We start from the raw sequence: 26,115 nt of genomic DNA on the forward strand, positions 1-26,115 counted from the left end.
AAACATGCTAACAATAAGTCAATATTTAGGAAATCTCAACGCAGTAACAGACACTACCAAAAAGAACCACATGGATATTCAGATTTGAAAAATAATTGAAATAAAATAACTACATAAGCTCAAGAGCAGTTTCGAGTTGGGAGAAGAAATCAATGAATTTAAAGACAGAAATTACCCAATGTGAAGAATAGACAGGCAGAAAAAATGTTTGAAGAAATAATGGCTAAAAACTTCCCAAATTTATTTTTTAAAATGTTAAATTACATTCCAAGCTCAATGAACTCTAAGTACAATAAATACAAACCACATTTAGACATATCTTAAACTGTTGAAAGACAAACAGAAAATCTTAAAAGCAGCAAGAGAAAAACGACTCATCACATACAGATAGCAAAATGATTAATGGATGCGCTCTCATCCAAAACAATGGTGACATTAGAGTGGTGTAACCCCAAATTCATAGCGCTGAAAGAAAAAAACCTGTCGGCTAGCATTCTGTGTCCAGGTAAACTATCTTTCAAAATTGGAAATCAGAATAAAATCATTCCCAAATAAACAAAAACAGAGAATTTATTGCTAACATACCTATCCTAGATGAAATTCCAAAGAGAGGCCTTATACTGAAAGAAAATCATCCCAGAAGGTTACTCAGATTTATAGGAAGAAATGAAGAGCATGGAGTGCGGCACATCACGTGGGTAAACATAAAAGACTGTATTTTGTACATACATAGTTTTTCTTTTTTTGTCTTACTAAAACAATAGGCAAACCACTCTGTTACTGAGTTTATCACATATATGTCCATAATAGCACAAGGGAGGAGATAGGGGCTATACTGCTACAAATTTGCTAAATTTTATGGGAATTAACACAATATTAAGAGTGAAGAAGACTGCAATAAATCCAGGAAGCATAATGTAATCCCTTAGGGCAACCACTAAAAAATGTAACTTAAAAATATAACTAAGAACATAACAGAGGACATGGTTATCCCTATTGTGCAAATGAGGAAACCAGTGCTGGCAGGTGAAACAACCGACCCGCCCTGGGGCTGGACCCAGGACCCGACTCCACACACCAGGACTGGAGGCCGGCCCACACTTGCAGCGGGGCGGGTGGAGACCCACCCAGGCCGAGACTCCTCATCCGCCAGACAAGGCAACCGCCCTAAAAATATTGAAAACTGTCTTCCGGTCTGTGAAAATAGTTTCCTTGACACCCTGAATATTTTTATTAGTTCTTCCACCCTAAAAATTACCAAGTAGAAGCCACTGGCGAGAGTAAGAGGGATGACTTTTCAAGCAAAGCTAATTACCATCAGTGCCCAGTGAACACACACAAAAATACTTGTGTAGCCTCCCAGCACTCACGATGCGTTTGACTGGCATTCATTTTCTGGCTGCCTGAACTGTCTTCCTATACCTTGGGAGGGGCCGGCTCCCCTTCAGTGGAGCTGGGACGGACACTGCAGGAAGCGGGGGAGAAGGTGCAAGCTAAGACATCTCACCTCCACTGCAGGCTGGGAGTGCATCTCCCATTTCATAAGTTACCCCAATGGAGGAGGGATGCTTTGGCCCCACAGCATATTACATTCACAGGAGAAGTAAGCTGTGTTGGAAGGAGTTCATACTGCATTCCTGCCTGCGGAGGAGCTACTTAATCCTGTAAAGATAAGACAACTAAATTATTTAATATTTTTGAATAAACTCCTATTGATATTTATTGTGCTTCACATTTTATAAAGTGCATTTATGAAAATGGAAATTTAATAAACTCGTACTGCATGCCAGGGACTAAGCTAAGTCCCAGCCTGCTCTATTTACTTAGTCCTTGCAACTACCCCACAAGCTTGCTTTCATTATTCTCATTTCACAGATGAAGTGAAGTTCAGAGTGGTTAAGATGCATCAGGTTGATCCAAGCCAGGTCAACTGGATTTGTTCCTGGGTAACTGTTAAACTGGATCTCTCAGAGGGAAACATGTAAAAAAGAGCCTGAGACAAAAGTTGAAAGTTGATGCTTTTTCATCAGTTGAAGACATGTGTCTTCATCTCTCACATCTGACTGATTGCAAAAACAAAGTTTAGCAATGCTCTTGCTTTTTTTTTTAATCACTCCTCTTGACTTCATCAAGATGACAAGATCTCAGAATATCAATAGATCTGGAATTGTTCACAAATCGTAATTATGAAGAGAAACTGTGGCAGTTGCTGCAGCACAAAATCCAATATGGATTTCAGTGACCAATTATTATTAATGAACAAATTTGAAAACTGAATTTCACAAAGAGCATTAAATTTCTCCCTGACACTAACGTGTAATGAAAATTGAAAATGATATGAACATGTTTTAAAGTCATCCTGGTGGCTGCTAAAGTCGCCATCCATACCACGGTTAGGCACTGTCAGAAGCCCACTCTGTGTGGTGGAAGTTTATATTACCCCACTATGTCAAACTGTTCCCTTGAAATTTCAGCTTTGGTTAGTCCTCTTTGGCTAACATAAACTTTAACAGCAGTTTTGACCACGGCAGCAACACATAACCAAGGAGCATTCTTAATTAAGTAAATCTAGATTATCTCAAGGACCTGAAGGAATCAGTATCTTCCCAGTGTCCACACACCTATACTGAGAAAAATCTAACCCAATGTTTAAGGTATTGTCAGTTTATGCAAAGTACATTACATGAGTCGATTCTCCAAGCAGACGTCTTCATATCTGGGGATCCTTTCAAATACCAAAATAAAACATTTACCTTTTTGCTAAGGGGAATAAAAAGACATGACAGTAGAAAATACATCTTGATAGAAAAATAGGTAAAGTTTTTAATTCTCTAAGTACCAAGAGTTAACATTTTATGACTACCCTTTGAAAACAGGGTATTTGGGAACAATTTTAGTTTTCAAAATCAATACGAGTTGTTATTCACATTTTTACTAAAGCCAACATTCGTTTCATGAATCACAAAACGATTTCCTTATAAAACGAAGAGCAGCCAAGCGTGTGGTGGGTCTGTCTCTGTGCTTCTAAGTGTCTGTTAAACACAGTCCAGCGGCTCCCCCGTCTACCCTGATGGGCTCGGTCGTACGGTGACACTTCACACCATGTGTTCCTGGAAGAACCATCTCTGATGATCCGAGTTGGTGCAGTCTCGTAAGAGTGGTACAAAACTGTCACTCACGTCTTTCCTCTCGGCCTGAACACACTTCTTGGACTGTACATGAAATAAAGAACCATCCTACAAAAGATGATAGACATTGTGTGTTCAAGAGCATTACAAGCAATTCCTGAGAAAGTACCTTTTCCTTAAAATGTGTTAAGTGCTCAGGGTGATTTTTATCACTTCAGAAATACTTATTGAGCAGTAAGTGTCTGCCGGTACGAAGGCAGCCCACGACCGTCTGCGCACACAGAGGCGGCGCGCGGAGAGTGAGTCACGCCTGCCTGTCCCGGGCGCGCCTCGGGGGTCCTGGGCTCCGCCGTCAGGGCCGATGGTGCCACCTGCTGGCTCTCTGGGATCGCTCAGACCCTGCACCTCCTCCCTCGTGTGTGTGCAGGCAGGGCAGATTCTTGGCAACCCTGTGGGCTGTAGCCCACCAGGCTTCTCTGCCTACGGGATTTCCCAGGCCAGAATACTGGAGCGGGTTGCCATCTCCCACTCCAGGGGATCTTCTCAGCCCAGAGACTGAGTCTGTGTCCCCTGCATCTCCTGCATTGACAGGTGATTCTTCATCGCGGCGCCACCTGATCAGGACCCTATCTCACCCCTACTGATGTTCTTTCCCTTCAGAGTAATCAGGTCCAAAGGTCCTTTATTAATCTCTTCCACGTCTCTTAGGTCTCTGGAGCCCTCTTTCTCCCGTATTTAAGTGGAGAACGAGGGGACTTGGCTTTAGTCCCAGCTCAGCCACAGACCAGCTGGGTGAGGAGACGGCACCAGAGAGGAAGCAGGGCCTGCAAACGATGCCAACCTCCAAACCCCAAAGGACAGGGGCCCGCTCTAGTCCTCTCCATCTCCTCTATCCCCAACTGTTGCTGAGCTAACTTACCAAGTCTCTCCCCAGTTTCCGGAGTTTATTTTTCCCTCCATCTCTCTCTGTTGTAAGCTCAATAATATTAATCTGGAAGCCCTTAAAAGTGTTCACAAGTTGCCTTCAGAATAATGTGAAAGTAAACAAATAAAGCATCCTTCCTCACACCCCTCTAAAGAAACTTGCTTAAACGTTCACTGAAATTTAAGATTTTTAAGATAAAATTTTAATGGCATTTCAAACCCATTTCGTGATTTCTACCTTGCATTACTCTTCTTTGAGGTCTTACAATGGCTTCCTGTTGGAAGAAAGAAGGGAAGGGCAAAACTTCTGGGGTTAACAGAAATATTTTCCCTATTACTTTTTGTATCACATAGCACTACAGTGCCTGGCTTTTCCAGGAAACCTGAGAATTTCATTGCTGATCATAACATTTTCTACAATAAAACATATTCTAATGTCTAATTAGAATTAATTCATTTATAAGTAGTACAGATGGATCTTTCCATCCCTGGGGCCAGGCTGGGAATGAAAGCTCTTCATGGAGATAAAAGTGAACTAACTCTTTCTTTTGAATTATTTTCTTTGGATTTATGTCCTCAAGTGCGTTTTAGTGAGTCACTAGATATGACTGATGTATGAGTCCCTCCATGAGCCTCTTACAAACGTGGAGGAGGTGGTGCCTCTCAGACCTGAAATAACTCCCAGTTCCAAACCAGCAGTGACTGATTTGGAGCAGTGACTGATGGAGAACCAACTCCATCAGAGAGGCCATCTTCATTACTGCATGGCAAGTTAACAGTGTAGAGCTTTACAGTTTCCAAAGACTCTTTCTGGCCGCACATCTACTCTTCACTAGAGGTAGATAAGGCTTCGATTACTATCCCCACTTTAGAGCTGGGAAAGATGAGCCTTAGACAACGGGAGTGGTAATCTTGGGTCTAATATCATGTCCTTACACTTGGAGGTTTGTTTCATTCATCTGAACCCCTGAACCCCAAGCGATCTCCAAATACACCGGGGACAGTGCCTCTTCCTATTCCAGGCAGCGACAGCTCAAGGCGTAAGGGGGACAGGAGAACTGAGAGGGGCGGACAGGGAGGAAAGAAGGGCAGGGCTTCTGGCGCCGGAGGCCACAGGACCCTCGGGCTCACTGTGAAGCGCCTGGTCTCCTCAGGGGCCGCATCCCTGAGACGCACTAGGGACTCACTCTACCTCTAGCACCCCTCTGCAGTCCTCGGGATGGGGAGCCACAGAAGGAAGGCGTGAGCAGGGCCACCTACCTCCCGAAGGATGAACTTCTGGTCCTCTGGGGTGGTGTTCTCACACAGATGCATGATGAGGACGTCTGTTCCTGCCTCCACCGCCACGCAGCCTTCTGGCTGGTGGGTGTTGTACCGTATTTCATTCTGGGATGTGTATTCGAAAAACTAGAAATGGAGTAGCCAACATGCACCAATTAGCCTCTGATGTGCAAAGAGGGCAATCTTTAGAAAGAGGAAGGAGAACCTGGGGTTACCGGGGCATGGGTGCTGGGGTCCTAACACCAGCCTGTGTCCCCGGAGCAGCCTGTACACCTCTGGAGGAGTGTGGAGTCAACGTGAACAGAGGAGCCCTTCTCGTTTCCAAGGGCATGAGGGTGGGGATGGCCTGGGTCACCCCGCACCTGCTGTGCCTAACCCCGGGCTGGTGCAGAACGGCAGGAAAGAGACTGGTCCCAGACCTTGAGGGGTATCTGGGGCCTTGACCAGCCACTTCCCCTCCTTTTCTGCAGTCCTTTCCTCCTCCTTCCCACGAAATAAAGGGGATGCAACCATGCCTTGGAGACCACAAAGCGCTGGACACAGCAGACAGAGGACGGCTAACGGGAGGACCTGCTCTTCGGAGCAACGGTTTCCTTACCCTCAGTGCCTCGGGAAAATGCTGACTCAGGGCCCTGGTCCCAGAGAGGAAATGAGGATTCCCTCCGTCTGAGATGGGGCCGAAGGAGCTGCACTTTCATACTTCTAACAAGACACGCAGCTGCCCATCTACCCCGCTCCACCCCCTGCTTCCAGGAGAGTCTGACACAGGTGACAGGTTCCTGAGGCACATGGAGCACTGCTTCTCAGACGAGTCTCCCCCGAAAACCAGTCAAGACTAGATGGGGTGGGTCTGGGAATTCAGGTGATGCTGATGGTACCAGCTTTGAGGAGAGCTTTTCTAAAAGGGGTAGAAGAACCTGAAAAATTTAAGGCTGTAGAGGTCTGAATGATGAAAGTTTACTGTTGACCATAATGGGGCCTAATATTTAAACGGAATTGGAGTGACTCCAGGTGAGAGGAGAATCTGAAGGCCCACCCTTCATCTCCAGTATCTGACACTTTACTCAGGACAGCAGGCTTTGAATGCCTAAAACCAACGCTTTGCTCTCTCCTGCATCCTCCCTGGCCCCCCCCGCAGTGTGCCTGCTCCTCAGGCCAGGGTCCTGCTCCGGTTCTCAGACCTTCCAGGTCTTGCTTCCCTGCCCAGCTTGCAGTTGAGCACTTAACCCAGACATATCCACCTGGGCCCTGACTGAGGAAACCGCCCTAAAAACTGCTTTGCAGTGTGGCGCTACATATCAAATCCTATAATTCCATGTAAGATTTAATTCTGAATAAGTCATCTGAAATGCAAATCTGTTTGCTTTCCTTCATTTTTTCTTTCTGTTCAAAGATGTTAGCAGCAGGGTTATTTATAATCACAAAAACAGGGAGGAAGGAATTGGTTTCCTCAACAGTAATTAATACAGTCAAACAAAGGAATACCAAGAGGCTGTTATGGATGATGTTCTCAAAGGATGTCTAACAAGGCACGAAAAGTATGATTAAGTAATGGACATGATAGACTATAAACATGTAGATATTACAACAACTATTTAAAATACATAATCCCAAGGTCATGCATTAAAAAAGATGGGAAGTAAATATATCTTAATTATAATGGTGGTCATTCTGGGTCTTGTCATTTACTACTTGCTTCTACTTTTTATATTTCCTAAATGTTCTATGATGAGCATATATTACCTTTATAACAAGAAATCACATATTAACTGTTTCATTTTTTTTTAATTTTTCCCCCCAGAGCGGGGTACACCGTTCCTGGAAGTACTGCAATACCAGGTCGATGCGTGGAGTGGACAGAGCAAGCTCCTATTCCAACTCCTAATCCCAAAAATCCATTTAATATATTGCCCTCAGATAGAGGACGTATCAGATATTAAACTGATAAGAACAGATACTACACTTGATCTTAGCCAAAAGGCCGAGAAGCGATATAGTAACTGTTTTAAAAGCACACAGATTTCCCCTCATCTGCCTCTTTAAAGGCCCACACCGATGATCCCTTGAGCACAGGGCCTCCCGCCGTCCACTGCCCTTCAGCCTGAGAAGGTCAAGCTGTTAACGCAGCAGCCCCTACCTGGTTCTGACCCATCCCATGACAGCCGTACAGAATGACCTGGTGTCCTGTGATCTCGTGCTCGTTGGGAGGGTTATAGTCAAAGCAGTAACCTTTCAGTCCTTTGTTCCGGAGCTAAGCAAAACATAAAGGCGGCATTTGGTCCAGTTTACACACAGCAGATTCCACCCAGGGCCGTGACGACAGGTAAACAGAGGGACAGGAGCGGCGGCCTGAAGAACCAGGCTGAGCTGAGAGCCCCTCCCATTTCTAGTTTTAAACGTGCTTCCCGTTCTATACCGTAGGCAGGAATCACAACCCCCATTTCTTAAAGTTAATTTTTACTGGAGTGAAGTTAACGCACACCATTGTGTGAGTTTCTGCCGCACGGCCAAGTGAATCAGTTACACACACACGTCTATTCAGTCTTTCTCAGTTTCTGTTCCCGTCTAGGTCACTACAGAGCGCTGAGCAGAGTTCCCTGTGCTCTATGGCGGGTTCCTACTAGTTATCTGTTCTATACATACAATAGTAACTGCGCGACGATCCCAATCTCCCGGTTCATCCTTTCCCCTGCTCTCCCTACCTGTAACCCTAAGTTTGTTTTCTACATCTGTGACTCTATTTCTGTTTGGTAAATAGGTTCATTTATATCATTTTTTAAAGATTCCATATCTAAGTGATATCATATGATTCATAAACATTTCAGGAAGATAAATTTGAGGAGCAGAGAGATGAAATCTTTATGGTCTGAGAGCTCACACTGCTTCATGTCTCATTGCTGCTGCTGCTGCTAAGTCGCATCAGTCGTGTCCGACTCTGTGTGACCCCATAGACGGCAGCCCACCAGGCTCCCCCGTCCCTGGGATTCTCCAGGCAGAGCACTGGAGTGGGTTGCCATTTCCTTCTCCAATGCATGAAAGTGAGAAGTGAAAGTGAAGTCGCTCAGTCCTGTCCGACTCTTAGCGACCCCACAGACGGCAGCCCACCAGGCTCCCCCGTCCCTGGGATTCTTCAGGCAAGAACACTGGAGTGGGTTGCCATTTCCTTCTCCAATGCATGAAAGTGAAAAGAGAGTGAAGTCGCTCAGTCATGTCTGACTCTTAGTGAACCCATGGACCGCAGCCCACCAGGCTCCTCTGTCCATGGGATTCTCCAGGCAGAGCACTGGAGTGGGCTGCCACTGCCTTCTCCCATGTCTCGTCAGTGCAGCCTTATTTCTTTACTAGTCCAGCATAGCTGAGTTGTCCCCTCACATCTGTACCAAGTGTGTGCTCGGTCCTGTCCGACTCTTGTGACCCTAAGGACTGGGCCCACCAGTCTCCTCTGCCCATGGAATTTCACAGGCAAGAATACTCGCGTGGGTTGCCATTTCCCACTTCCTGACCCAGGGATCAGACTGCATTTCTTGCATCTCTTGCACTGGCAGGTGGGTTCCTCACCACTAAAACCACCTCGGAAAAAAATAAATAAAAAAAATAAATAAATAAAACCACCTCGGAAGCCCTGGGTACCAAAGAGCTCCTGATATTACGTTATCTTCAGAGGATACCCCAGTTAGGAGACCTGGCACTTCTCAGATCAGAAGTCCACCAGTGTGGAGCACAAGGACAGTATAATACAGAGCCAGTGGTTGCACACAGGTCAGACAACATGTAAGTGGAGACACCTGAGTCCTGAATCCAGGACCTCAGACTCCAAGTCCAGCGCTCTCTCCATCACTCAATATTCTCTAATCTAAGGTCATCTCTAAGGTACTTTTGGATCTAAATCCCTTTAATCATTCTAAGAGCAAAAAGACCCGAAAGGTTCCATGCTCCAACCTCCCTTCCAGGAGCCTCCAGAGAGAAACTCAGTTCAGTTCAGTTGCTCAGTCGTATCCGACTCTGCGACCCCATGGACTGCAGCATGTCAGGCCTCCCTGTCCATCACCAACTCCTGGAGTTTACTCAGACTCATGTCCATTGAGTCAGTGATACCATCCAACCATCTCATCCTCTGTCGTCCCCTTCTCCTCCCACCTTCGAGTTTTCCTAGCATCAAGTACCTTCCAAATCCCTTTCTGGAGAGTTTAAGGAACCTTCCCTGGTGGCTCAGTTGGTAAAGAATCTGCCTGCAATGCAGGAGACCCAGGTTCCATCCCGGGTCAGGAAGATCCTAAGGAGAAGGGAATGGCTACCCACTCCAGTATTCTTGCCTGGAGAATCCCATGGACAGAGGAGCCTAGCAGGCTACAGTCCATGGGGTCGCAAAGAATGGACATGATTGACTGACTAACACTTTCACTTTCAAAGAACCTTCACTGGCTTCTTCTGAACCCCACTCTGGCCCTGGCCCTTGTCCACCTTTGTCTAGCCTGGTTCTGGGAATAAGACTCAGCCACATAGAAAGAAGGAATCCATAATCCACTGGCTCATAAAACACAGACCTCCATGATCCTGAGGTCCCTCAACTTTGTGAAGGAGCCTGGGAACAGGAGAGGTGAATAATCAGGGCATCTTAGGTTTAAAAGAGCTCAAATGTTATGAAGCCAAGTTGGCACTCTTGACCACCAAAGGATCTCAACCTCAGATGAGGTCCCTGTGTTCAAAAGATTTGGTCTACTACAGAATCTGGAGAGAAAGAAAAAAACAAAAAAACTAAAGAAGAAGAAAAGGGAGAAACCCCTAAAGATTAAAACTTTATTCGACTAATTAATTAATTAGTAGATTAATTAAGCTAAATCTATCAAGTTGGTGATAGACTTAAAGAATGATTTTAGAGCATAGTGTGTTTGACTATACCTCCTTAGTGAAATATATTCTATAAATAAATAGAGCTTCAAAGGAATCTTTAACTTTATTCAGGGTCACAATGTCAATGGGAGGGTGGAGCAGAGGAAAGGGAATGCAAAAGAGGCAACATCTTCTTGGTAATTGCAGAATCTCAGGGACAGAGTTCATTATACCACTCTCTGCATTTCTGCATGTTTGAACATTTTTATAATGAAAACTAAAAATACCCTGCTTTGCATTTATCAAAACTTGCAGAATGGAACACCAGCTCTTCTGATGAATACCACAGAGCCGAGGAGGCCTCCCTGAGTTGGTGGAGTTCCAAGCAAGAGCCAAAGGTGCTGGACACGTTAGTTGACCTCATCCCACCAATATTTCTTCTAGGTTTTTTGAAGTAACAGAAGTGACTCCTCTTCCTTACTATGGCTTTTGTGGATCCCTGAGTTGGGAATTAGTAACTGGTCCAGTTATTGAAGTTTGAAGTCATGTGATAAGGAGTTAGTTTAAAAAAAGACTTGGAAACACTAATTGATCCTCAGTTTCCATGTGTAAAACAGGAGGCTGTACTCACCAACACTTAGATGCTTCCAGTGCTGACATTCTGGACCTGAGGCCCAGACACTCAAGGGGAGAAAGAAGGACACCGGATGAGAAGGGGGAGGCATATGAGAGAGGTCAGCTGTCCCCACAAAGGGGCCTTTCTTTTGCAGGATTGGTCACTCAGGAGGCCCGGTCACTCCTGGAGGCCGGGAGCACACAGCCCAGCATAGGCCCAGCTCGCTCACCATCCCAAAGAAGCCAGGCCTGTCCTCGGGCACGTGCAGCTCTGGATACACGGTATTCAGGAACCACTTGAAGTCCTTACACCCAAGCTTCGCACGGAGCTGTCTCCTCTCTGTCACGTCTCCAAAGGGCTCCTGAGAAAAGGACAAAACGGTGAGCCCCTGCAAGGCACAGCACTTCCTATTAAAGACTTTCATTCACCCAGGAAGCCTTCATTGAGCACCGACTGTGTGCGGGGCCTGCATAGGACAGAGAGGACGAGAAACGGTCTCAGACAGCGTGGCAGCACCCCAGTGGGAGATCCTGCTGCCCGAACAATGACGTCCCCAGCTGCTCTCGCTGCAGGGCTGTGGCGAGGTGCCGGAGGAAGGACGCAAAGCCCCTGCTGATGGGTCAGGAGCTGAATCCAGGGGCTGCACGGGCATCCCCGGTCCTTGTGGTCACAGGTCAGCGGCAGGTCAGGCGCACACGTAGGTCACAGTGTTCTCATAGTTTAACCACTGATACCTGAGCACTCACTTCTAAACACAGGTAAGTATTCTAGAGGTAATTATGAATGAAAACTTTCTCATGTGCTCAATCTATTCAAGTCTAAATATATTCTTCCGATAGTAAGAGCAAAATGCTACAATGATAAATACTTGTTTTATGGACAAAACCAAGGATTACGAATTTTTGAATAATCAAATAAAGCAAGCATCTATTTAGCACAGAAATGGACAACCATGAGAGCAATGCTGAGGCAGCGATAGGACGGTCCCTGTGTTATGATGTTAAATGATTAAAATTTGACAAGTTAAAATATTCAACAAAATGATAACAATAAGGAAAAAGTCTGAGTAAAATTTCGTTTCTGCTTGCTTTCCAGAAGTTCATTTTTCAATGAGAGTCATTGTGTCCTCATCTTCAACCAAATATCCATTTCAACACTCTGCCACGGGGCATTCAGACAAAAGGTGCATGAGTGCCCCTCTTTCTAACACATTACTCTTTGGGAACCCTCAGGAAGAGGGATCGATCTGCGGGTTTTAGACTGGGTGACAGGGAAGAGCAGATATTTCTACCCTGCAGCCTTGGGCGAGACAGAGGAAGCAGTGACCCTGTAGCCCAGAGGCAGAGAAAGGCCACAGTGGAGGTCAAGGTGGGTGTCCACGGGCTCCGCAGAGCAGAGAGCGTGCCGCTGGAGTGGACCCAGTTCTCCCACATCTGCAACGAGCCCTTGGGCAAGTTCCTCAAATCACTCTCTCTCTGAACTTCAGTTTTCTCATCCACAAAATGAAAATCTCCAAGTTACTCTGAAGGACCGCTGTAAAGATTCACAAGAAGAGACTTACATCAAGTGGCCAGGAAAGAGGCCTTGGAGCCAACTTTCCTGTCTTGCCACATGGCCCCTTAGTTACATGGACACAGGTCAGTGGGAGCCCCGTCCCGGCGTGTGCGGAGGGTGGCCTGTGAGTGGCAGTGGGGCTCTCTGTTAAAATGTTATTTTTAACACTCAAATCAATACTTGCGGCATCTTCACACTTTCACGGTCATTCTCAGATATGAGAGTCCCCCAGGGTGCACATTCCCAGCTGAGGTTATATCTCAGCTCTCGTCCTGAAAGCAAGTGTCCTGTTTACTATTCAGCACCATGGTTTTCAGACTGTTCTGTACTGTGTTGGTGACGCCACTGTTTAAAATGGCCCCCAAGAGTAGTTAGGGCTGTCTAGTGTTCCGAGGGCAAGGCCGTGATGTGTTGGAGGGAGAAAAGAGGTGTGTCAGATGAGATTCACCTGGGTGTGAGCTCAATGCAACCAATCAACAGTATACGTTAAATAGATTATTTAAGCAGAAGCACACAAAAAACCAAGTTATGTATAGATCCATTGATAAAAATGTCTATCTGCAAGAGGCCTGCAGGAACCTAATCCTGTATTTCCCCCATGATCAATGGCTAAGTAGTCAGTCCCAAATTCAGTGACTGTGGTTCGGTGACCGTATGGAGCATAATTATGGTGAGGAGTGAGAATCAACTGTCTGTTGTTTATTATAAGTGAAGGAATACAGTTTTCCTCTTGGGTTGTGAGCACCTGATTTCCTCTCTATTTCTCGAACCAGATCTACTGCAGGAGGAGGCCAGAATCAGCTGCTTTTGTTTGGATGCAGCCAGAAGGAGTGTGGGTGTGCAGGGGGACTCACCAGGCGGGCCTGGGGATTGCGATGGTAGTAGAGCTCTTTAAATTCATCCATCCACACTTCAGCTGCGCGGACACTGTTGGCCAGGGCCTTGTTGCGGGAGTAGGGAGCTTGCCTGGGGAAAACGTGGCCAACGTGCGAACACGGGTGTATCTCCAGGGTCCCCCCGCACTGCCAGATCTGCGCACAGAGCGGGGAGGAGGCGGGGTGACGGGGCTGAGCGGGGCGCGAGCTGCTGGCCCGCAACGCCTACAGCAAGGAGGCTCGGCACACAGAGGTCATGGCGAACACTGCCAAGACCTCACCCTCCATGAGGCAGGGGGCCACGTCCCCGGGATATTCAGGACACAGGATGCAGTCAAAGAGCAAGAAAACAGCCCCAAAGACAAATAAGCCATCGGAACCCAGACCCCAAAGTCCATGCACGAAGGCTAGGAGCACCCACAGTGGACTTCACTGGGAGCTCACTTACTTACTAGGTAAAGCACAGGCCGATTACCTGGTCTCCTAGCCACAGAAGATAGGAAAGCAGCAAGTAAGAAGAGAGGTTTGGAAGGGGGAAAGGAAGAGCTTCTAGAGGCAGGCAGAGCAGCCTGACACCTAGGGAAGAGGCAGAAAGAGTGTTAAAAGCACACCCTAAAACTCAGCACACAGTCATCTGGAGCCTTTTCATGGACATATGACCAAAGGTAGCTACTGCTGCTGCTGCTAAGTCACGTCAGTCGTGTCCGACTCTGTGCAACCCCATAGACGGCAGCCCACCAGGCTCACCCGTCCCTGGGATTCTCCAGGCAAGAACACTGGAGTGGGTTGCCATTTCCTTCTCCAGTGCATGAAAGTGAAAAGTGAAAGTGAAGTCGCTCAGTCGTGTCCGACTCTTAGCGACCCCATGGACCGCAGCCCACCAGGCTCCTCCGTCCATGGGATTTTCCAGGCAAGAGTTCTGGAGTGGGTTTGCCATCTGGTGCTTATAATGGGGAGGAGGCGTGAGTCCTCAGTGGAGGGCCAAAGTTTTATTTATTAATTCTTTTAAAGCAGCAAACCACATAAGATATTCCTCAATTTGAAAATTTTCCATTTAAAAGCACGAACATCGACTTAAGGCTTTGATACTTAAAAATGCAAGATTCAGTTAACTAGGAAATCCCCCAGAATGCTAACGCTTTCCCAAAGGGGCATCTGTGTGTCACACACAGCAGAAGCAATGTATGGGCTTGTTACAAAATGCAGACACCCACTCCCCACTGTAAGTCTATCAAATCTGACTTTCCAGAGACCATGCATAGGAATCTGCCTTTTTAACAAGTTTCCCTAACAAATCTCATATGTGTCAAAGTTTGAAAGTCACTGTGCCAAATAAATGGACAAGGAAATGGCAACCCACTCCAGTATTCTTGCTGGGAGAATCCCATGGGCAGAGGAGCCTGGTGGGCTATAGTTCATGGGGTCGCAAAGAGTCGGACACAACTGAAGTGACTTAGCACGCACGTGCCAAATAAATAGGTGACTTTATCAAGCAGTCAAGCCCATCAAGGCTCCAAAGCATGGGATCAGGAGGCAGGCGCCTGTGCTTAAGTGCTGGATCTGTCACGCACTCTTTGAGTGACCTTGAGCCAGTCACTTCCCCCTCCACCCGCCATCCCTCCCTCAGTAGAGTAAGAGAACTAGGTAACTCCCAAGACCTTTAGCAGCCCCAAATCTACGAAATGTGTATTTTAAGAGTATTTACAGGATGCCTGTGCCATTGTATTCTTTCGGGATTGTTGGACAGACTGCCAATATAGAGGGACAGTCCACCAGGCTCTCCTACCAAAGCCACCGTTCCCAGAGAGAGACAAAAACAGGTTAAGAACAAGTGGGAACAGAAGACTATACTTACCCTAAAGGAGAATTCGAGGTTTTCTCCACCCCAAACTTCCATTCCTATATCATAAGACCCCAGGTATTCAAAGTATTTCTTACTCACAGCAAACAGCCCACCAGCCATCGTTGGAGATCTAGAAGCATGTGAATCATAATTCGAGGTAAGCAGCAGGAAATCATCACAGTTGGTTTCTACTAGAAACCTTGAGTCCATTCACTCACATAAGCACACCCCAAGTTCACGCTCTCTTAGCCTGGAGCTAAGCTGGGCCAGCAGCTGGATGTCCCCCACAGCCCCTACCCCATAGCCCCTGCCCTGGGGAAGCTCGTGGACACCTCACAAGGCAACACAGAACTCTGTGGGTGACTAAGGTCAACCTGGGACCCTGCGGAAATACAGAAGAAGCCACGAGATGGGGACGGAGGCAGGCAGGGCTGAGCCTCTCGGAGGAGGCACGGCCTGCAGCACAAAGGGGATTTAGCCCAGAAGAGGAATGAATGGTTCTCCGAGAAGACAGGAGCATGACCAAAGGCCTAAGGGTGAGTGAAACCCCTGAACTTCTAGGAGCACAGACAACAGACAGAGATGAGAGGCGAGAGCCCGAATTCTGAGAGGATGGCAGGAGCCAGGCTGGGCGGCACTGCTCAGAAAGATTCTTCTTAAGGAAAAGAAATAAGACATAAGAGGATAAATATTGTGTGATTCTACTTATATGAGGTACATAAAAGAGGGAAACCCAGAGATGGGAAGTTAGGGGTTGGAGGAGGGGAGGAAGGTGAGGTATTGTTTCATGGGTACAGAGTTTCTATACAGGACTTCCCAGGTGATGCAGTGGTAGAGAATCCACCTGCCAAGCAGGAGACCCAGGTTCAATCCCTGGGTTGGGAAGATTCCCCTAGAGAAGGAAATGGTAATCCACTCCAGTATTCGTTCCTGGGAAATCCCATGGACAGAGGAGCCTGGCAGGCTACAGTCTATGGGTCACAAAGCGTCAGACATGACTTAGCGACTAAACAACAACAACCCAGGGTGATGGCAAAGTTATGGAAATATATAGAAGTGATGCTTGTACAATACTGTGAATGTGTATGACGCTAGTGAACTGTGCATTTAAAAACGGTTAAGAGGGTAAATTTTATGTTATACATACTTACCAAAATTATTAAAATATATATAACAATATAAAATCCACATGTATAGCAAAGATTTTTATCAAAGATAAACAAATACTCTGGAAAATGAAAGGAGAGGCAACAGCTAACCACCCCTCCCGAGGGCCTTCACTGGCAAGCTGGCCAGACGCAGTGAGGCACCCAAAGTAGCAGCCCCCGACCTGATGACATCGATGGGGGACCGCATGCGGAGCCTCTCCTTTTCAGGGACCGTGTGCCACGTGAACACCAGCCTCCAGTCAAAACCGCCGATCTGGGGCTCCCCAGCATTGCCCAGGTACTCGAAAGTGTTCCAGTCAATCACATCAATCACAGGGCACACCACTGCAGATTCCTTCTCATGGATCCTGAAAAGAACCAGAACACCCTAATGTTCTGCCAGGTCTGGGCAGCAGGAGGACCACCAGGGGACCTGAGGATTGAAGCTCCTCAGCCTTCCGCTAAGAGGGGGGACGCCTGTGTGAGAAAGGCCTGCTTCTCTTGCTCCAGGCGTCTACAGCCAGGTCAGCCCCGACAGGTGAACACCATGGGGGTGCTGGGCGGAGGCGGGGCGGGCACAAGGATTCTAGCCCTGATGTGTAAAGTCCCATAGCTTTAATACTCTGATTCCGTCTAGAGATATTCTGGTTAAACTTGAGTCCTTCTGTGAGAGTCACAATGTCAAAATCCAAGCTAACTTTTAAAACAGAAAGCAGACTTTCAGTTTCTCAAGACTGTAAGAGATTTCTTCATGTAATCACAATGAAACATCTTCAAGTCAAGAAATAATTATCTTCTTATGAACAGAGATGCACCCAGACCAAAGGGTCTCCTTTGGAACTAGCAAATAAATTTTAATCCTGCCCCTTCTTTGCTGTGTGACATTAGTGTTGCCATTTAACCACGCAAGAGCCTGTTGCCTCTGAAACAATAATACACACTTGGAGGGCTAATGTGGACTCCCTAACAGAATGTTTGTAAGAGGCTGGCAGAGACCCTGGAACTATAGCTATACTTTTCATTTAATCTTCTTTATGATTAAACGTTACAAACAGTGGAAAATGTGACAGTTTCTCGTTGCAGCCATCAGCCTGTGCACAGGCTTCAGGGATTCTCTCCACAATGATTCTTACAAGCCCAGCCATCTTTCAGCAGGCTTCCAGACTGTGTTTCTTTGCCTCTGACAGCACAGCAGGAAGCGTGAACTGAGACTGGACCATATGTGAACATTAGATTTCTCTGGATTGTATTTTGGGGGCAGTTCTCTAGAATCTGAGACCTCTAAACCATAAACTTGTGACTTGCATCCAGCTGGTTGGAACCAGGGGTCATCTAATTTCTACAAGAAAGGGAAAACGGGTGGTAGCCAGTACTGGAGTAAAGGATTCTAAATCATGGTTAGAGAATATGCAGGCCCAGTTGCAGCGGTTACTGGCTAGAGCTTCCTGACATCTTGTGAGCCAGGGACCAGGGATACTAAACATCCCACAGTCCAGTCCTACACAGCAAAGAATGGTTCTGCCCCAGATATCAACAGCAGCTCATAAGATGCCAGGGGCACAACCTCGTTAATATGACAATTAAGAATACTTTCAAAAACCCCTAAAGGGAAGGGATTACTGTGCCTGGCTGAGACCATACCTGAGCCACAGTCTACAGTCCAGTGTCTCAACTCTGAGGCATACCCAACTCCCTGGGGAGCTTTTGAAACATCCAGAAGGCCAGGAACCACCCCAGAAATTCCAATCCAAATAGTCTGCTAAGGACCAGGACTTTTTAAAATTCCCCAGCTGTTTCTAATGGGTAACCAAGGGAGAATCCCTCTGACTCCAGGTATGGAACAAGGATGTGACTATGAGGAATGCCACCTCACTCTCTCCAAAGGGTGGCCTGGAGTGAAATGGAATCCCAGATGGCATTCACGCATCGGCTGAAGGGAACAGTGCGCCGCCCTCCCATGATGTTAGACAGGACTGGACGGGGCCCTCTGTAGGCACAGAGCAGGCAGGAGGCAGGGTGAGCCCACCAGGCCAGATTCCAGAGGGAGCACCCGGCTGTCACTACGTTTTAAGTGATCTCAGACTCTTGCACTAGCCCGAGGAACCGTGAGTCCCTGCCGCTGCTGAAGCCCATTAGAGCTGAGCGGGGAGAACGAGGCATCGAAGGACCAGGACGGGAGACGTGTCAGGGCAGAGTCTGGTCTCATGCAGGAAGGGAGGCGGGGGGGAGGGGGGTCCCCAGCTCTTCCAGACAGACCTTGGCAACCAAGCACTGGGGGCCAGCGGAAAGTAGTTCTCCAAATGCACAAACTCAGATCTTCCAGCCCTCTACCCACTCCATACAGTGGGGACCAAGCAGAGAACCTGCTCCTCCCTAGACTTCCTCTCGCACCTGGAGGAGCTCAGGGCTTGCCAGCCCAGCTCCTGATGCAGAATCAGTAGGACAGGGAGGGAAACAGGGAAAGGAAGAGAACAAAAGTCAGCCGAGGGTGAGCCCTGAGAGGCTGTGGGGCAGCAGGAGAAAAACGGCGTTGAAGACATGGCTGTATTTATGCTTTCATGACTCCATAAAAATAGATATTAAAAATAATATTTTATGACTATGGTGGTGGTGGTTTAGTCGCTAAGTCGTGTCCGACTCTTGCGACCCCATGGACTGTAGCCTGCCAGGCCCCTCTGTCCGTGGGATTCTCCAGGCAAGAATACTGGAGTGAGTTGCCATTTCCTTCTCCAGGGGATCTTCCTGACCCAGGAATTGAATCCACGTCTGCTGCATTGCAGGTAGATTCTTTACCAACTGAGTTATAAGGGAAGCCCATATTTTATGACTATATTATAGGTATAAAGACAACCCAGGCTATATTCATTATTGTAATATTCATTTTCCATTCTGAGTTTAAAAGAAATTATCATAATTTGGGGGGAGGGTCCCTTAAGTTTTACAGGTGGGCCCTAGGCATTGTTGGTATAACGGATAAGACAGCTGGCTTGAAGGAAATACATCAAAACACATTCTCTAGGAGTACAATTCTATGTGACTGACAATATTTTTTTCTTGGTTGATCATACTAAGTTTTCTACAATAAATGTGTAAAATAAGCGGTAAAAAAATGAAACACTCATCTGGGGCCTCCTGTCTACGGGCATGTTCTAAGTGCTGAATATATACTAACTAACTTAACAGCCTCCAGAGCCCCAGGACGTCCCCTCCAGCCAGGGGACCCGAGGCTGTGGCCAAGGAGCGTCTGAGCCCAGCCCCCTCCCTCCCACGCGTTTGCCGGGGCCCCGCCCCCGCCCCCTGCCCCGCCCCACAGATGCATATGCCCCGCCCCTGCCCCGCCCCCACAGACGCATATGCCCCGCCCCGCCCCCTTCCCGCCCCTGCCCCGCCCCACAGACGCATATGCCCCGCCCCCTGCCCCGCCCCGCCCCCACAGACGCACCTCTGCAGCAGCGGCTCCAGCCAGCCCTCGTGGCACTCGCAGTGGCAGTCCAGGAAGGTCAGCACGTCGCCCTGGGCCACGGAGGCCCCGAGCAGCCGAGCTCGCACCAGGCCCTCCCTCTTGCTGGCGCGGACCAGGCGGACCTTGGGCAGCCCCGCCAGCTCCGTGGCCAGGCGCTCCTTCAGGTGCTCTGCAGAGGCAAGCAGGACAACGAGGGTCACCGCCCCACACCCCCAGCCGCGTCCTTCCCGGGCCTCCCTGTCCCACAAAGAAGCCTAAATAGACACGAGCCTCCTCTGTTCTGCACCAGGGATATCCTCACTGTGCCGGGAATCAAGCCTGGAAGCCCCCGGAAGGCGGGGAGGCAGGGGTGGAGGATTCTAGAACCACTGAAGGGCTCCCCCTCAACACACAGGTAGGTGGATCTCTACTCCTGCAAGGGGTGAATGTGGCATGTGGATCTATCTCAATAAAGCTATCCCCCCCACCAAAAGTACCTTGACTTGTGAACATTTAAATAAAAGCACAAGAACCACCCATCCACAATTTTTCCAGAAAATTCTTATATAAATGTTAATTTATGTTGATATGTAATACATCATAAAATTTTAATTTACATGGAACTATGTTAACACAGGTTTTATTTATAATTACATTAATGGAAATTTTCTCAGAAGCATGATTCAGTTGACACAGTAATTATAATAATGGCAGCCAACATTAGAAGGCTTAGTGCGCTGACTACTACTGTCCAAGTGATTCACATAACTCACCCTATGAAGTGAGTGCTACTGAATGTGTGTGTTCAGCCATGCAGTCGTGTCCCGCACTTTGCGACCCTAAGGACTGTAGCCCGCCAGGCTCCTCGGTCCATGGGATTTTCCAGGCAAGAAAGCTGGAGTGGGTTGCCATTTCCTCCTCCAGGGGATCTTCCTGACCCAGGGATCGAACCGGAGTCTCCTGTGTCTCCTGCACCGCAGGCGGGTTCTTTACCACTCAGCCACCTGGGAAGCCCCCACTACTACAATACTACTACTGTACCCATTTTATGGATGAGAACATTGAGGCCAGAGAGGCTGAGTGACAAGCTGAGTTCCCAGACAAGAGAGCGGAGTGGCTGTGATTTGAACCCAAGGACTTAGGCTCGAGTCCACAGCCTTAACACTGCCTCCAGAGCTTTCTCCTACAGTTTCTCATCCTTATTAAACAAATCCAAAACTTGTCAGGGGGACATGCTTACCCCATTTTGCAGAAGAGGAAACGAGTCCTTATGAGCTGAAAGGACGGACACAGCTAGAACTGGCCCCTGGACTCCTGACTCCACACACAGGCCCTGGAACTAGAGGCCCCAGTTCACACCCCTCAGTGGGTCAGGCGGGAACCACTCAGGAAAATTAAAAGGACAGCATCTCCCCACATTTATTAATACATGGGCTTTGTCTCAAAGCCATCCTCAGCCATCAGTGAAGGGGAGAACTTTGTAAAATGCCCAGAGTTGCTTTGTTGGTGGTGAAATGTTTCTCTAAATATTCTTGATACTCAAACAAAAAAACAAAAACAAACATTCATTGACTGATTTTTTTCCAACCCTAAGTATAATCGCGTACAAGTGGATAGCAGGAATAAGGGAGGTGACTTCCCAAGCAAAGCTAATTAGCAGCAGGGCCCAGTGAACACACAGGAAAATGCTGCTGCAGCTCTCCGGTCCTCATTATGGGTTTGGTCGGCATCAATCTTCTGTCTGCCTGAGCTGTCTTACCCCATCCTGGAAAGTGCTGACACCCTCGTCGGCTCAGGCTGACACTGCAGGAAGGGTGTGAGGACAGCGCAGGGCAGGGCTTCTTCCCCCCATACAGGCTGAGGGCAGAATCCTGCTGGTTCACGCATCACCACCACGGGGACCGAGAGCCTTGGCCCCACCGAACCTTGTATTTACAGGACTGAATTGCGCTGAAGGGGTCATACCATACTCCTGCCTGCTGAGCAGCGGCTTCGTCCCATAAAAAGAAAATCATCTGATGTCTACTTCTGAATGAATACATTTCCGAACGTTTCGGGCACTTTACAGTTTTTAAAATATTTCCTAAAAACTGAAGTTATCATTGAACAGGTGCCAGCAATGGGCCAGGTCCTAACAAGCTACCACCTCCTCATTTAATCCTCACCAATGACCCTGAAAGGTAAGAACTACTATTATACCATTTTACAGGACTGGAAGCCAAGGTTGAAACTGGTTAAGCTCCGTGCTCAAGGCTATATGGCTGCAAAGTGTTGGAGCTGGGATTCTAGGCTATGCGGTGTGATGCAGAACCAGAGTGCACACAGGCATATTTAAAACAACCCTGGGAGGAGAGAAAATGGAGACACACGCCTACTACATGCTGGCTGCTACATGAGGTTCCGTGCCACACGTGACCTCATTCATTCCTCACCACAAATCTCTGCTTTAAAGGTGCTGTTCTAAGTCACTGCAGTCGTGTCCAACTCTGTGACTCTGTGGACTGTAGCCCACCAGGCTCCTCTGTCCATGGGATTCTCCAGGCTGAGTACTGGAGTGGGTTGCCATGCCCTCCTCCAGGGCATCTTCCGGACTCAGGAATCGAACCTAAGTCTCTTATGTCTCCTGTACTGGCGGGCGGGTTTTTGACCACTAGTGCCATCCGGGAAGCCCTGATTTAAGTGTAGATAAACCCATTCACAGAGGAGAAACCAAGAATCAGAAGACAAGTGACGTGCCTGGGGTGCCGCGACAGGTTATGGCAGAGCTTCACGGGAAAGCTCAGTCCAGCCGCAGACCCCGTCCCTCAGCGCCTTAGACTACCGCAGGCCCCAGCCTCCAGCCTCGCTTGTGTGCTGCCAGGGGGATGCCAGCTGTCCCGACTCCCGCTCCCCATGCCTCTCAGCTGAGCACACGGCCACCCACCACAGAGATGTGCCCAGTCTCCCTCACAAGTAGGTGTTGCCAAGTGACCCTGTTCTACTCAAGGGGATGTAAGGGTGACTTCCGAGCGGACTGCCAGGAGTAAACAGGAGGGGAAGAGCCAGCCCGGGCCATGCCGTCCTCGAGAAAGGGGAAACTCAGGGCAGGAGGAGCCGGGCCCTGACACCAGGGAGCTGCCACACCTGTCCAAGCCTGTTACCCCAGATTGGCAATAGAGAGAGAAATCAGCTTTGATCTCCCGTAAATCACTGTTATTTTGTGTTTCTGTGAGAACAGCACACCTACCAGTCAGGACAGACACACGGGCTCTGAGGTCAGACAGACCAGCCTCAGGGCCTGAAGCGGCAGACGGGCAGCGGCTCTGCCCTGAAGGGGGGCCCAGCGGCCGGGGACTGGGTGGGAAGCAGGCTCAGCGCCACACCCAGAGCTCTCCCCGTGGGAAGGCCCGACACTTCCCCTCACTTAGGCTTATCTGACTACTGCCTCACTGACACCACTAACCGCAGCCAGGCAAGGCCACAGCAGCCCCTACACCTGTCCTCCTTCCATCCTCACCCCCCAAGCCCCAACATCAGTCAGCCTGTCTCAGCAGGGCAGCACGGAGTCCCCAAGACCTAGCAGCCCTACAACTCTCCCAACAGCCCTCAGACGGCTCCCGACAGGCTCCTATTTAAGCTAAATTCCTTCTATTGTCCTCCAAGGCCCCACCTGATCTGGCCCCATCCACCCCGCAATCCCACCCCCCAGGTCACCCCCCACTGGCTGGTGGTCTGACGCCGAGAATGGCTGCTTGTTTTAGCTTCTTCACCTGCTGCCCCCAGCCCGGCCCCCTGCCCAGACCTTCACCGGGCTGCCTTCCTTCTTCTTACTGTTGTTTCCAGTCGTGTTCACTCTTTGCAACCCCATGAACTGCAGCACACCAGGCTTCCGGGTCCTTCACCGTCCCAGAGTTTGCAGCTTTTGGCTTTAAAGAGGCCTCCGTGATCTCCATCAGCCAGAGAGTCCTGGTCCCCAAGCTCTAGGCGTTCTCCTATTCCCATTATTCTTTCAGGGCACTTTCTACCCATGCTGTAGTATAGTATCATGTTCTATTATGGCATGCTGTGTACTGTATTATGTGATGTATGTGTGAGATATATATATATATATATATATATATATATAGAGAGAGAGAGAGAGAGAGAGAGCGTGTTGTATTATGTGATGCATGTGTTATGTTCTTCGTGTGTTTATTGACCATCTCAACCCACAGCTCTGGAATGTGAGTTTTTTGAGGGCAGGGACTTATCTTGTTTCCCATGGAATCCCCAGCACCCAGCACACACTCAAAAAAAGCTTCCTGAAAAATAAAGGGCCAGCCTCAGACTGCATGTGAATTGCTGGATCCCAGGTCACTGGTCAGGCCTGTAGGAACACCGACCATCCTTTCAATGGATGTCCTGCCCTGGCTTCAGTTCTTCTTCTGTCTGGACGGCCCCTTTTCTATTTCATCTCAAAGTCAGTATCTTCAAGGCCAAAGCCCTGTGGTTTTTCCAGTTCAAAGAGGGCGCCACCACTTCCCCGGAGACCCAGCCGGAAGCCAGAGGGTCCTCCTCACAGCTTAGCCAGTCTCCAGGCCTGCAGATGCTGCCTCCTGCGTATCCCTCCTCCCACCTGCCTGCCCTCCCCACCCCTCCAACCTGGGTCACCTCCACAGCCCCCTGGTCTCCCTGCAGAGCTTCCCAGTACCCCATTCTCCAGACTCCAGTCCAGAGGGATTCCCCAAAGAGCAGACGGGTCTCTTGCTTGAAATGCTGCCTTGGTTTCTCCCTCAGGACAAAGCCCCAGCTCCTCAGCCTTGAGTCTAAGTCCTGCGCCCTCCTCCCGCTCCTCCCCTGCTCCTCCCCAGACAGCCGGCTCCCCATCCTCCCTGAACCACTTGCAGATCCGGCACAGTCCACACAGCACTTCTACTCTAAGCCCTTCCATATCCTGTGCCCTCCATTGGAAACGCCCTCCCTCCTCATTTGCAGTCCACAAACGACCCAGCCTTCAAGACTGTGGGCAACCACCCGCTCCTGAGCACCCCGGCAGGTGAGTACCTCCCCTCTGCCTCCTATGGCGCTGAGCGGTAGAGTACTCTGCCATGGCGTCGGCATCCCCCTACCCAGCTCCAAGCTCCCCGAGGGCAGGGGCCAGGCGCAGGGAGATGCAGGAAGCCCATCCTTCCCTGCTGGTTCTATGCACCCGCGTCACACCCGCCTCGCAGGCACAGTCCAAAGAGTAGGCTCCTCCAAGAGCCCAAGTCAGGGGCTCACCTCGATCACTGTAGTCATCTACAAGGATGACTTCTTCCAGCAGGGTGTCTGGGGAGGTCTCGAGGACACTGTACACTGTCCGAAGGAGAGTGGACCAGGCTTCATTATAAAATGCTATGACGACAGACGTCGTGGGCAATTGATCATAATTGTACTTCTTCTCTTTGCACCTGCAAATACAACACAGTTTCAGGAATTAAGACCCCACTGGTGACTTGTATACCAGGCCCAGGCTGGTGCTGGGGATGGAGTGAATGGAACACAGGTCATGGTCTCAGGGCCTTCCTCTGGGGAATGGCAAATAACCTGCTGGGATCTTCCAGAGTCCCCCATGATCCAGTAGAATCCCAGCAGATTCTTTAAAAGGTTCTAAAATGATACCTAATGAGCTTGACCTGCAGGATGCTGGTTCTAAACTTTAAAGTGATTTTCAGATTTCTGCAACATTCAAACTCAGCAGACTCAGAAAGGAGGGGGTACTATCACTTCTCCCTGCCTAACACCTCTCCCATCTCTCCACGCCTTTCCAACCCCACTACTGGGCCTTCGCCAAGACTGCATCCTTTATTTCTTTTTTTAAAGACTTTTTTTGATGTGGACCATTTTTAAAGTCTTTGTTGAATATGTTCACCCTTTCTTTAAATTGAATAAATTTCATTTTGAAAACCTCACTGTCATTATTTCCACCATTTCTCTTTGGATATGTGCACATGTGGAACTAAATGTTAGCTTTCCTTTGTTTTTTGTTTTTTGTTTTTTTAGCTTTTCTTTGTTTTAAAGATTAAAAAAATCTTTAACTTTAGGTTTCAGAAAAATACATTTCTTTCATGTAGTACAAGCAATTAGTTCTTTCTGATGCTTCTAGTGGGCTATGGCAGCTTTTCTATGCAACCTGTCTAGTACTCAGAGGTATGCTAAATCCAGACATAATTAAGCACTGCTGCTGCTGCTAAGTCGCATCAGTCGTGTCCGACTCTGTGTGACCCCACAAATGTCAGCCTACCAGGCTCCTCCATCCCTGGGTTTCTCCAGGCAAGAATGCTGGAGTGGGTTGCCATTTCCTTCTCCCATGCATGAAAGTGAAATGTGAAAGTAAAGCTGCTCAGTCGTGTCCGACTCTTAGTGACCCCATGGACTGCAGTCTACCACGCTCCTCCGTCCATGGGAGTTTCCAGGCGAGAGTACTGGAATGGGATGCCATTGCCTTCTCTGAATTAAGCACTCCGTTCAGTTCAG

General features: G+C 48.4%; 1 protein-coding gene and 1 non-coding gene across 3 annotated transcripts in view; both read right to left on the reverse strand.

Moving 5' to 3' along the window:
• Window positions 1–217: 217 nt before the first annotated feature.
• Window positions 218–26,115, reverse strand: part of GALNT12 (polypeptide N-acetylgalactosaminyltransferase 12) — a 33,081-nt gene continuing 7,183 nt past the window's right edge. The window contains exons 2-10 of one of the 2 annotated variants that reach the window (XM_043486961.1): window positions 24,880–25,049; window positions 19,642–19,831; window positions 16,382–16,567; window positions 15,064–15,181; window positions 13,188–13,364; window positions 11,009–11,140; window positions 7,471–7,584; window positions 5,313–5,459; window positions 218–3,236 (exon numbers count right to left, since the gene is read on the reverse strand). In XM_043486961.1, coding sequence (XP_043342896.1) covers window positions 3,096–3,236; window positions 5,313–5,459; window positions 7,471–7,584; window positions 11,009–11,140; window positions 13,188–13,364; window positions 15,064–15,181; window positions 16,382–16,567; window positions 19,642–19,831; window positions 24,880–25,049 — 1,375 coding nt within the window. In that variant the 3' untranslated portion in view covers window positions 218–3,095. The remainder of the gene's footprint in view (window positions 3,237–5,312; window positions 5,460–7,470; window positions 7,585–11,008; window positions 11,141–13,187; window positions 13,365–15,063; window positions 15,182–16,381; window positions 16,568–19,641; window positions 19,832–24,879; window positions 25,050–26,115) is intronic. The other variant, XM_043486962.1, reaches the window with a different exon arrangement.
• Window positions 7,136–7,326, reverse strand: LOC122453405. Its single transcript, XR_006273037.1, has one exon. It is a non-coding gene; the product is annotated as a U2 spliceosomal RNA (small nuclear RNA).

This window comes from Cervus canadensis, chromosome 14 (assembly GCF_019320065.1).
Source record: "Cervus canadensis isolate Bull #8, Minnesota chromosome 14, ASM1932006v1, whole genome shotgun sequence".
In the NCBI taxonomy this organism is placed as follows: Eukaryota; Metazoa; Chordata; class Mammalia; order Artiodactyla; family Cervidae; genus Cervus; species Cervus canadensis.